This window comes from Paralichthys olivaceus, chromosome 16, assembly GCF_024713975.1.
Source record: "Paralichthys olivaceus isolate ysfri-2021 chromosome 16, ASM2471397v2, whole genome shotgun sequence".
Taxonomy (NCBI): Eukaryota; Metazoa; Chordata; class Actinopteri; order Pleuronectiformes; family Paralichthyidae; genus Paralichthys; species Paralichthys olivaceus.
The window spans coordinates 22,017,700-22,030,404 of NC_091108.1; the positions used below are offsets into that span (position 1 = coordinate 22,017,700).

The window sequence follows — 12,705 nt, forward strand, 5'->3', positions numbered from 1 at the left end:
TCCATGACTAGATTTCTGTATTGCCCTTTTTACAGATATTACTCTACTGTGGCTAGACAAACCACCGGTTCAAGAAAACATGACCATACACCAACTCTGGCCTCCATCTTTGGCTTCTTGCTTGTTTTTGTATTGATTGTAAAATATAAATGCTAATGTTTTATGCTTTACACAACCAAGCCGCCATCTTTATCATGGATCTACTAACTTCCAGTGAGCCTGAGTGCCATCTTAGATCAGCTGATAGGGGCCTTGTGTTTTTTGCATTACAGGCCCCCAAACTCTAGAATGACTTACCTGCTGAGAACAGAAATACTGTATCTGTTACTGCTTTTAAATCCCCTCTCAAAACACAATAAAAAAAGGCTGAATGTGTGTATTAAAATGTAGTCATCATTTTTTCTAACTTTATGACAGTTTTATTTTTAATCTTTGTAGAACTTTATAGCTTTGTTAATCATTTTTAACAGAAATAAAGCTCATTATTGTTATAATTAAAATTAAACCCATGTGTGTGAGTGTGTGCTTTTTACCCTGAGTCCATCATCATTCTCATCCTCATGTGCTGAACTGGAGGGAGATGGTGTGGCTGATTTACTCTCTGGAGGTGAGGGAGAACTATGAGTGACAGAGTTGCCGCTGAGCCCCAGCTGGGATTGGTTGATGGTGGACAGCTGACTCTGTTGAGACATGCCTGATTGGTTCCGGGGTCCAAGAGCTGCTTCAATTGGCTGTTGACTGCTGGTAAACCGAGAATCTGAGTTCACCATCTGCTGCATCTGTGCAAAGACAGCAAGCGATCATTGCAGTGAATGATTCTGACGACTGGTTTGAAATGATTTCTGTCCATGCAAAGATTTTGGCACCCAATCAGTTTGAATTCCCGTTCCTACTAAGACGCATGAAAACGCAGGCCTATCGAATGATCACATGACCACTCACACACACTGATATACATGTAAACATTTGTATCATTGTAAAATGCAGAGTTTAACTGCACAACAGCTGTTGGCAAAGACAACAGGGTCAACAACACTGTTGCGTTCTATACTGGCAGCTGAAATTAATGCTGTTGTTTTCTTTGGGAAAGGGGTCATATGATGGCCTGACAAATGAATGATGGCTAAATACGTAGTGATGTGGATGTAGAGTTTGTAACTAACTGGCTTTGTAGCTGGAAATGTTGAAGAGCATCTCAGGAATTGCTAGAGACAGTTAGCAAAACAGTTTGCTAACACATTCTCTCCAACTTCATAAGGCTTCTAGCTGGTGAACAGCTAAAAAGCCTGTGCATTTACAACTGGAGTTGCTGGAATCCATCAGATGACCAGAAAAATAACACATTAAAAATACAGTGTTGAATCAAATGCTTGTCCTAAATAGTCAAAAAGTAATTTAATGCTGCTTAACACATCACTGAGTCAGGTCATGTTTTCCCTTTTATATAAGGTTTGTATCTAAGATTCCATGATGGAGTGAACAGAAGGTGTGCTGAAACAGTATCTGAGCGACATAACATGTTCATGTAACAGACCTACTTAGGCTTTGAGACAGGCTCTGCCTTTGCCTGATAGGATTTGTACAGTGTGCAGCCGTCCAGGATCCACTAATAATGAAGTCTGATAGTAACCATGGCAACCGGCAATACAGGTCAGATAGAAGATGGGATCAGGAGTCATTTAAAACATCAATTCCAACTTGTGTGTTAATACATCAATATAGATTTTAAACTCCATTTGCTACGCTCCACAGAAGCAGCTACAAAATGTGATCGGGAGCAAATGTTATGATGTCCACAGGTGCAGATTGGACAGATAACAGCACTAGTTTATTCCCTTGTACACTCAGATCCTCAATAATTTGTCAGAGAGCTGCTTCGAGATTTAAAGTGAGGAGACAGCATATAAGACTTATTTTAACAATACGATAAATAAATGAAAAGAAAATTATATTGTATTGGCTCAAATATAAGACGATTTTAAAAAGTGGAGGTCCTCTTACATTTGAAGATGAGACGATAACATGTTTTAACCCCCCCCAATAACACACTGCCAACACATTACACAAGCTCCCCAGACACCTGGAAAAATGCATAATACTTCTTTGAAAATACATGTCCCCCAAATAGACAATGGAGGCAATCTTGAACAAATAAAGAGCAGCTAACATTTTTTTTCATTAATGTTGATATTTAAATGCCACACCAAAATACATTTTAGTAAAAACTTTAGCTTCAGAGCCATGAGGTAAAAGGAAACACAGCAGTTTTACGCCATTCTGGACAAATGGATTGAATATTGTCAACCATTGTGTGGTTTAGATTAGTCAACTGACATTGCCAAAACGTGAACCATCTCTTAGTGAGTTAGTCATCAGTGATATTCTGTTCATTTCTCAGGAAAACAAAAGTTATCACTGCCAACACCCGCAGCATGGGAACTTTGACACCCATTATAGCAAAATATGACGATGGGACTCGGCTTATGAAATGTATTTAGAGTTTCCACTTAGTAAGCATTGAATAATAACGGATGTGGTCTTCTACGCAGTGCCCCTCCTGGGAAAGCTTTACGTGAACTCGATTACTGGAAACAGGCTCTGAATACAGCTGCGGTATTTAGACAGAATGCACAGTGACATTTCTCTAACTTTGGAACAGGTTTCACATTGATGTACGTACCAGAGAGACGTGCTGAAAAATATCCGCTGTGGTTTGGTACTGATTGGGGTAGGACTTCGATAAATGTCATCGTAGTAAACAGTCAAAATATTCCACTGTCATATGCTCCAAAAAGCTTTTCACTCAGGTCTCACATACAAGCTGATGAATTAATGATGCATTAATAAATAAAAAAAATACATGGATTTAAATTAAACAATCAAAATGTTGTACTGGTTTATTTGGTTGTTGGAAATATTTTTTGGCAAGTTGGGTTTAATGATTAAAAATTATTGTTTTATTTGTATATTATGACCGTGTACTATGGAATCAAACTGTGAGGATCAGGATGGAGGATCTTTACAAAACTTAAAACACAAGAGAGGAAATTAAGAGGAGGGGATGGAGGTACTGTATTTTAGCTCCGATTTTAATGGTTTGCATTGTAAATTCACTGTCAGTCTACAGGAATAAGAGGCCACACAGCTCACCTGTTAAATACAACAATGCATTGATTTAAATGACTAATCAAATCTCTTTGATGGAAAACATTTAGTTTTCAGAAACATTTTTGGGAAGGTTGGATTTAATGACTAAAACTACTTTATTATTATCATATTAATGTTATTTTATTATAACTATGTATAATAGGATGAATCTACAAGGCTAATGACAGATTGACACTTATATAATAATAAAAAAATTGTTACTTTACAAAAATATAAAAAACACAAGAGAATTAATTTAAAGAAGGGAAGGAGCTACTGCATTTTAGTATTTTCGTGGTTACTTCACTGGCAGTTAACAGGTAAGAGGTCCCGACACGTAGACCACCTAACATAAACACTATCGAAGAACACATTTGGAAATTTAACAAGGGGAAGAGTGGAAAACCTAATTTTCCTTCTGGCATTCACAAAATAATTTCTGCTGATGAGTGAACAGAGTAAGAGAAGGGGAACCCCTGAAGGTTGAGTAATGACTGACTCATGTCATGAGGGGGGAAAAGGTTGATTAATCATTACGAGGGGAACATCTTCACATAGGTGTCATTAATGCAATATTTCAAAATGAAAAGTAGAGCAACAAAATCACAATTGATTCTCGCTTTTAGCAAATCAGAACTTGTATTCACTATTATTGTTGCCATAAGACATACTGTATGATTGAAAACAAAACTATGAATCTTTCCTCTGAATTACCAAAACATTCGGCATGCTATAAAATACTGTTGTTTTTCCTTACTAGGGTTGATATAAGGGTTGGGCCATCCATCACTGATGCAGTCAGTAATCGTGATGTTGAACCCAACATAATGACCCTACCCCCACACTCACCACACACACATAAATTACAGTGTCTCTTCTATGGCGTAGAAAAAATTCATTTATTACTTATTTCTTATTTATTACCTATCTGCAAGGATTTCCCCAGGGATAATCAAGTTGAGTTTCAACAAATGAATAAACAGCATCAGCCAGGGAAGAGTGAAGGAAAATGAAAATGAAGGATTCTAATTATTACAATAGATCCTTGTGCCAGACAAACAGCTTATTTAATCACACAATATATTTGACCCAGTGAATGCTCATAATAACAAAATGTTTTTTAATGAGCATTGTCCCTGTAATTTTACGCTGAATACATAAATAATTTCCTCAGTAAATAAGAATAAAAAGTCTTAAATTTTAATGCAAAACCAGAGCTCAGAACGAGCTGGTGTCAGAACGAGCAGAGAAGTTGTGGAGGACTTTGCAATGGAGAAGACTCACAGACTGAAGCTCAGACAGGTGAGTGTAACAACTGACTGATTGGTGTAAGTCACTGTACAGAGGAGAGTATCATTAACCACCGCTATGCCCGGCAACACAGCCCTTTGTCTGTGTTGGTCAGCTGCAGCCGCCGTGTAGTTTATGTTGTTTTTACATCTTGGCCTTTTCTGCTTCTTATTTCTGTATAAGTGGCAGATATTCTATTTAAGTGGCTATATACAGTATCGCTCCAATGTCTATGATACCTGCTTTGAAATGATCAATTATCAATTGTCAATTGTCAGTTGTATGCACAGACCTGAATTTATTGGCTGGTTTCACTACAGTTCACACCTGGAATGGAGTGTATATATTCGTAGACAAGGATATTCTTTCATTTGACAGTTTTATGATTTATCATAGTTTCAGCATATGATAATTCTAACCTTCAAAGAAGGGAAGCTTATTTAAAGCTAAAAACTTTGTCCTTTCATCTGAGTAAATTCTCCTTGAGCAACATTTTTTTTAAGCAACAGTATTTTACTTGAGAGCAATTTTTCAGTTCTCTGTCCGACCCTGCAAGTCAACAATAACTGCTACTGAGTAGTTGCCTCCTCTAGGAACACACGCACGTACACACATGCACATACCCCACCCACCCTGTTTAGACTGAGCCAGGCATGGTTGCTAGGCAACCATAATTCATGGACTGGCACTAAATGTATGTTAGTATGGGAATATAAAAGCGAGAGAGAGAGAGAGCAGAGACAGAGATGGAAAAAAGGACTTTCTCTCCACATTACTAAAATCATTATCTCCAATGTTACACACATAACAGACAGGCTAGTCACAATCAAATGAATAAGAAAATCTGAATTTGATTAAAAGTTATAAAAAGCAGTCTGTGGTGTTATTCTAATGTAATTCTAACTTGAGGTTTCATACTGACATTTATTATAACAGGCAGCTTTAATGTGAAGACGGAGACGACAGACACAGACTGAAAGATGAAACTGTGGGAAGGGGAAACGGTTTAATTGATAATAAACTGGTCTTTATTGCAAACTGACACATACATATACACCTGCTGAAAATCAAGTTTCTGTGACAGTTAAAGTAATTGCAAGTCTCAGGTCTTTTTTTTAACTGTATGACACAGTTAGACACATCTAAATGTCACAGCTAAAAGCAAGATTTTCACTTTACTGTGAAATGAGAACTTAAAATCTGAGGCAAATGTCACATCGACCAGCTGTCATGATTGGCTTTCAAATAACACTCCCCCGGGCAATATCCTATTTCACATAGTTAAACTGAATAAAATAAAAGAGTATAGTTAAAATATATCTGCTGGATGTCACTTCAAATCTCAAGGCTCACCAAGATCTTAATTGTATCCCAATATGTTAAGTCAAAATATATTTGTGCAAGACATATAGCAATAGTCCATCTTCTATCAGCACAATTTAAGCTAGATTTTTAAAGCATTTAAAAAAAGCATTTGGTCAGTTTCAGTGTCAGGTATTTCAGTGGCCTTTACCATGACAAAAATATCGAAGCCTTTCTAGAAACATCTTAAACAGTGTTTCCACAGCAGGAACCTTCCCCAGGCAGTAAGAACACATTTTTTTTAATTTTATTTTATTCAATGTTGTTATGATACTGTCAAATTGAAACTGCACTGGCCTCTGATGTTTAACTTTAGGGAACATAAATGGAGATATTCACCCAAGCCAAAGTCACAGAGAACACTCATTTAGACACCATCCACAGGATTGATATGAATCATGTGGTGAATGTTCTGAAAGTATATTACATGAAACTAGAATGGCCCTGAGTTCACATACCTCCACCGAAGCCCAACTTATGAAGCCACATTCAAATTCACTAGATCCAGATATTTATTAGGATTTCACCAAATTGCACACACATGTAAATATTAGTGTTAGTAGTTACTATCATCAAGATCCATGAATTATACATATATTCATTCCTATCACAAGGTTGAAAAAATCTTGCAGTTTTACTAGAATATAAAACTGATAAACTGTCACTGTGTAGATTGATGTACACATTTGTTTGACTCTACACGACTAATTTCATATTCCTCTGCTGAAAGTGGAACATTTCTTTGTGCTCACATAAAATGACACAAGTATGTACGAGTAGGAATTGTGACATCACAACTACTGTGGAAGCCAATCACAGCTGAAGTAGGAGGGAGCAGTTCAGCTTTTAAAATGAAACACTTGCACGTAGGGGATTTTCAATGAAAGAAAAGGAGTAAATTCAAGATTTAAAAAATATGTCTGGAAAAATCAGATACAAACTGAGGGCCCAATCTTTCCATGTTAAAGAAAAAAAAAAATCTCAGATCCACTCTATCTAATTGGCAATTCCTTGGGAAGATGAAAACATAACTTCCTTGGCGAAAATTATTATTATTCCAAGTTGAGCATTTCTATAATTCATAAAATATACAATATGGGCAGTTAATGTACATAGCTCTTTTTCATTTCAGAGTAAAAATGTCTCATCAGTGAATACTACTGAAAAAAACGGAATGATTTGCACTGCCTGTAAACATCTGACTAAAGGTCACATTTGCTAACGTCATTTACACGTCCCTGCCACTTAACATGTTATGTTGCCAAAAATACATTTGCATTCATTTTCATGTAGTATGTAGATGATTAGTTTTTTGACTACTTACCACAGATAGTGTGCTGGTCATCGGGCCGCTGTCTGGGCTGAACGTGCTACCATCTTGGTTCAACATAGCAGCTCCATCTTGGCCACCGGACATGCCAGGCAGGTCCATGCCCTGCAGCTGGTAGAGGTGGTGTGGAGCGGAGCTGGGGGGTGGCTCCAGAGGGTGGTATGGTCCAGAGGGGGAATTGTGAGGGATGTGGGGGGGCATCATGTGCTCTGGCAGGGTCGGGGGGGTGATAGGTGGGATGTTGAAGTCCTCATCACCCAAACCTCCAACTGAGTATGACTGGAAAAACAGAAAGATGCTATTAAAGAAGCATACAATGCATATTTTTTAGATTCCGTTACCATGTTGTGAATTGACCGAAGATGGGAGACCAAAGGCTCATGGGAAAAAAAATTGTGCACAACCTTAAACATCCACATGATCCACAACTACCACATTTACACTTGGTGTAAGAACATTGATCCATACAGTAATTGAACTCAATAAAATATGAACGAGTAGATAAATATATCTGCTGGCTGTCAGTTCAAATGCCAAGGCTCACAGAGATCCTACATTTTCTTCCAAATAAGTTAAGTCAAAGTATGTTTGTGCAAGACATGGACAGAGCAATAGTCCATCCTGGAAAACATTTTTTGAGTATCTGCACAATTCTTGTTAAAAAATGTAGTTGGTCATCTTAAGCGTACTTCAGTGTCAGGTACCACTCACGAACACTGGGCAATCATGTGCCAGTGTACACAATGGCAATTTAATTTATTTAGCACATTTCATTTGAAGAAACGATATATATGTTCCTGTTATAGATTATAAAATCCACGTGAATTCAGATGGAATTTTTCTAGGGGAGATCTACTATTTGATTTTAGACACGTTTTGTGTGGGGGGCTGAAGGGTTTGCAACGAGACTGTGTGCTTGAGTCATCTGTGTTCCTCTGTTCAGTAACGCTGAACTTAAACCAACTTAAACTCTTGACCAGTATCTAATCCTGTAAAGGCCAGGTATTTGTGTGAGGTGATGAACAAAAGTTGTTATCTTGTAATGAAAAGGTTGGAAAGCTCTAAACTTGAACAAAATATTGTTATCATTATATTATTTTTAAGTTGATTCTGTGTTGTACTGGAAGCCATTGGAGAGATTTTAGTACACAGGAAACATTTGGTTGTTAGTTGCAGAAAAAGCGAGGCCACAAAAGAAAGGCAGCAATGGCGAAAAGCAAGAGCATTCTACACTGGTAGCCGAGACTAATACCGGTTGTTTGCTTCTGGAAGGGGGTCATGTGATAGGAGCCTGACTGATCAGCCAAAAGTAAGCTGTGGCGTGTCTACGTCATTGTTTCCAAATGTCTTTATTTATGCCTGTGTCGAATGAAAAGCAGCCTCAGAATTTTCAAATTAAAATGGGGCCAGGATCATTACCAAACGTTTCGAGTAGTGTGGATAGCACTCTTATCCGTAGCAGAGTCGATGCATTTTCAAAATAAAATGTAGTAACATGGATGTAACTTAAGGTGGTCACATTCGATCTAACTATGAAGGTGCTTGTGGATAATGTTTGATTTTAGATGTTGATGCAGGTGAACATTTTAAAAACCTGCACAGAAAAAGAGTGATTCAAATCATGAATTGTGAGTGTGTGTGATAATACAATTGCGGTATGATTGTTTGGGAATGTCACCCACTACTACATGAAACATAAGTTTCACAGATAATAGATAGAGGAAATGGAAAACCTGCTTATCACCATTACTTTGGAATGTTGAATCCATAAACATCTCTGTGTTGAATCATGTAGTCATCCTTTCTCAGCCTGAGCTCCTATCACAGACTAATTATCACTAATGATACTCCCGGGCTGAAAGAAAGCCTTGCGAACAAAGTCTCAGTCATTCAGTGGCAGAACAACACAGTAATTTATATGTACAAGTCCCATTTGCTTGTGAGAATATGCAGAGGTGTCTCTTTGTCTGTTAAAATACACTGGTGCTAATCTGACATGCAAAAAGAAAACCAGGAGCAGTCCTGTATATGATAATGAATTATTCTGAAAGCAGAGACAAATGAGAGGAAGACATGAAGAGGGAAATGGAGTGAGAGAATCATGCAAGAGAAAAGTGAGAGACCCGAGGGCGAAGAGAGAGGCAGTGTTGGAGAAGCCCTCTCATACTAATCTGACAGAGGAGATCTTTTATAGAGAATGACAGCCTTTTCTGCTTGGCTAGCCACACTCCTTTGCTCTTCATTTCTCTCCAGCCTTCTTCCTCCACCTCTCTTTTGCTCGCTCACTCCTATGATCTCATCATCAGTTTCTCTTTTATCTCGCTCACTCTTTCTTTCTCTCTCTCTCTCTCACTCTTTTCTGATCTGTTTCAAACCCTGATGCAGTGTTGCATTATGAGTTGCATTACTTGTGTTGTATAATGTATATGCTCTCAATGTAATGAGCAGCCACTGTGGTAAACCGTGATTTGAGTTAATACATTCACCACTTTCAAGAGAAATGTAGGAAACAGAAAACAGAAACGTGCAATAGGAGATGTAAGAAATTATAAAACACTTAATCTCCTTTTATTCTCCCCACTGCAAAAACAAAGGCACAGAAAGAATCTGAGCACCTCTTTAACAGTCATTTTCATTTTGTTCAGCAGACATTTAACATTTTATAGAAACCTGGCATGGACAAAGGATTTCTCTCTCCTTTAGTTGCTCTGTAATTGTGTGGGTCATCATCGTATCAGTCAAAAAAACTCACCACAGCAAGAAACGGCACAACCTAAGAGGCCATTACCCCATTCTGAACCTGCCACTATGGAATAGGCTGTTTGTTTAGCCCACGGTAATACTGGTTGAAGCTTTATTTCTGAAACTGTGAAGGTGACCTGCAGTAATTGAGGCACAGGAAATAAAGACCTGCAGCAGGACTCTGTCTACAGAACCCTGAAGCAGTAACCGCTGCTTAAAAGTTAATTGAAGCTCAACTCAGCACGCAGAACCCCAAACTAGAGAATCGATTGTCGTTGCTGTTGTTGTGGTCAACAACAGTGAGTCCCAACCACTGCTGCAAAAGTGCTAGTCACCAGTTTATTCAGTTTAGTAATTTTGAACAGAAAATTCTACACTGCACTTCCATGAGCCCTTAACAATACACATGCTAAGTGTGTATTGATAAGATGAATAGTTATTTAAGATAGTAGAGTAGAGTTAATGGAGTTCTTCATGACAGATTTCTGGAATTAGACAGATACAAAACCCATTTTTTAGACTATATTTGGTGTGTGAATGTTTGGTTGTCTTTAAAATCTTCAGCAAATACTGTGTGCGCATCTAAAATTTTAAAACCTCATCACCGAACCACACAGCTAGAAACACACTATAGTAATACACACTATTATACACAAAGTGAAGTAGGAGTGTGTATTACCCCCTCTTAAGCTGGGTGTACACTGTACGATTTAAGCTCATTTTTGCCCCAATTTCTGAGTCGTACGGCGATATTAAGCTTCGAGCAGAGATTATTGCTCCCGGTCGACCACAGAAACATTTGTGGAAACATTTGCAATTATAGTCAATACAAACATAGGGCCCTATCCTGCCAATCACAGTTAAATGTCCAGTGAGCAGAGAGTGTGACTGTGAGTATTTGGAAAACTGGTGACAGGATGCTCCTGGTGCATCTGTAAACAAGGAAAAATTGAGAGATTGGAGATGTATGTACTCGGTGTGTTAGTGGCGGGGATTAACTAGCCATTGTATTAAACTTCCATTATCCTTCCCCTTAAGGAGAGTGCGCACCGCACATACAACTATCTCCAATTCCTAATGAATACTTTATTTCACAGGATAAACCTACTTAAAGGGAAGGATAAAGGTATAAAACTCAATGCTAACACACCTACTACATCTCAATCTGTCCCCGTCTCTAGATGAACCAGGCGCAAACTGTCACCAGCTTCCCGAATGCACAGAGTCACGCTCTGGACATTTAAATGCAGTTTGCAAGGTGTGCTGTGTCGTGCAGGGATAGAGCCCTATGTTTTTATTGTTAAGTCATCCCACCACACAACATATTCTCTATATCCCACATGCTATTATTTCGTGGCCACGTAGTAAATTTTTTCCCCAAATGTCAAAGTCTGGGCACATGGTGAGCATCGGCTTCACGTCGCAGACGATTTACTCAAACAATATAAGTTGGAATTTTACAATTTTTCGAACATCCTGCATACATCTAAAGCTGGGCATACAAACTTCAATATATCTCAATACACACTCCATGTTCTGAAACAAGAACTTATATATTTATAAGAATATTACAAAACCAATTTGACACAAGTGAATTTTTGTATTTTCAATAGAGCCATGTGGGTGCATATATCCCTGTAATGTTAACATCACATGGCATAAGTAACCGCACACAAGGTTTGACTCACATATTTTATGTCACCTTGAAGACTCCGAATTCAATCTTTTCAGGCACCATGGCACATGGACAGACATTAATCCCATAAGGAAATTGCACTTTTGACATATCTTTCAATGCAGGACTGTTGTGAAGCTGACTGATTGTGTATCCATGTAGTCACGTCTGTGACTCTTGGTTTTCTAACTCATCAGTTCATCTTTATACACCTACACTGTGGTTTATTTTCAGTCTATCCCACAGACACTGTCCTGCTGCTGCTGCAAACACTCACTGAAGTATCATATGTGAATTATTCCATGGCAAAAAGTAATCCAACAAATACACTTCACTTTTAAGCAAATGTAACTTAAACAGGAAGAACAAAACTTGGATGATAAAACACAGAATCCAATATATAATAATAAGCATCCTTTAGATGTTCATACGCATAGAAACGTTGCTACATATTACAGGGATAGTCCAGTAATTTAAATTGTATTCCAGAAAATAGGACAGTAAATTAGTGCAACATAGACAGAGAGATAACCTGAAGTAGTTCCTAGAGTGGGTGAAGCTCCAAAATCCATGAATCCAGCAATTCCCATACTGCAGCTCAATTACACCTTTTATAATCTTTGTGAGTAGTAAATTGACTTTGACATGTGAAATTGGTGGCTCTCCCCTTTAATTACAGTTAAGTGGATCAACAGCAAACACCCACTGGGACGTATAACTTTCGCCTCTAATTTAAGGAACGCACCGCTTTCCCTGCTGTCCTCATCCACAAGTAGAATTCATACAGCGCTGCCACACAGTGGATTTCAGCTGTCATCAGGGTAACAAAACAACTGTGCACCCTGAAGATGCTTATTTAAGTAGTAGCTTTCACACATACTCTGAAGTTCTCTTCTTCAGTTATCTGGCCCAGTCGTTAAATGTCATCAGGAACAATTAGTTTTTTAGCTTCCGATTGGGTAAAATGTTGTGCATGTACTACAAGAAAGATCCTGGAGGAGTGTTTGCTCTCCAATTGCCAACATAGGTAAAAGCCTATCCTCCTACAATTGTTCGGGATGCATCTGTAATTGCAGGAAAGCTGCGTGTGCTCTAGCTAGGACTAGCTTCTGCTTCAGTGTTTGCCTAGTTGAAGGGGGGCAGGACCAAGGCAGTGGTA

At 38.3% G+C, this 12,705-nt stretch overlaps 1 protein-coding gene across 3 annotated transcripts in view; it reads right to left on the reverse strand.

Annotated features, from left to right (window-relative positions):
- The window catches only part of tox (thymocyte selection-associated high mobility group box), a 48,447-nt gene that overhangs the window by 11,870 nt on the left and 23,872 nt on the right, over positions 1–12,705 (reverse strand). For all 3 annotated transcript variants that reach the window (XM_069511599.1, XM_069511598.1, XM_069511597.1), the window contains 2 exons: positions 7,124–7,408; positions 534–779 (listed from right to left, as the gene is read on the reverse strand). In XM_069511599.1, the coding sequence (XP_069367700.1) occupies positions 534–779; positions 7,124–7,408 (531 nt within the window). The remainder of the gene's footprint in view (positions 1–533; positions 780–7,123; positions 7,409–12,705) is intronic.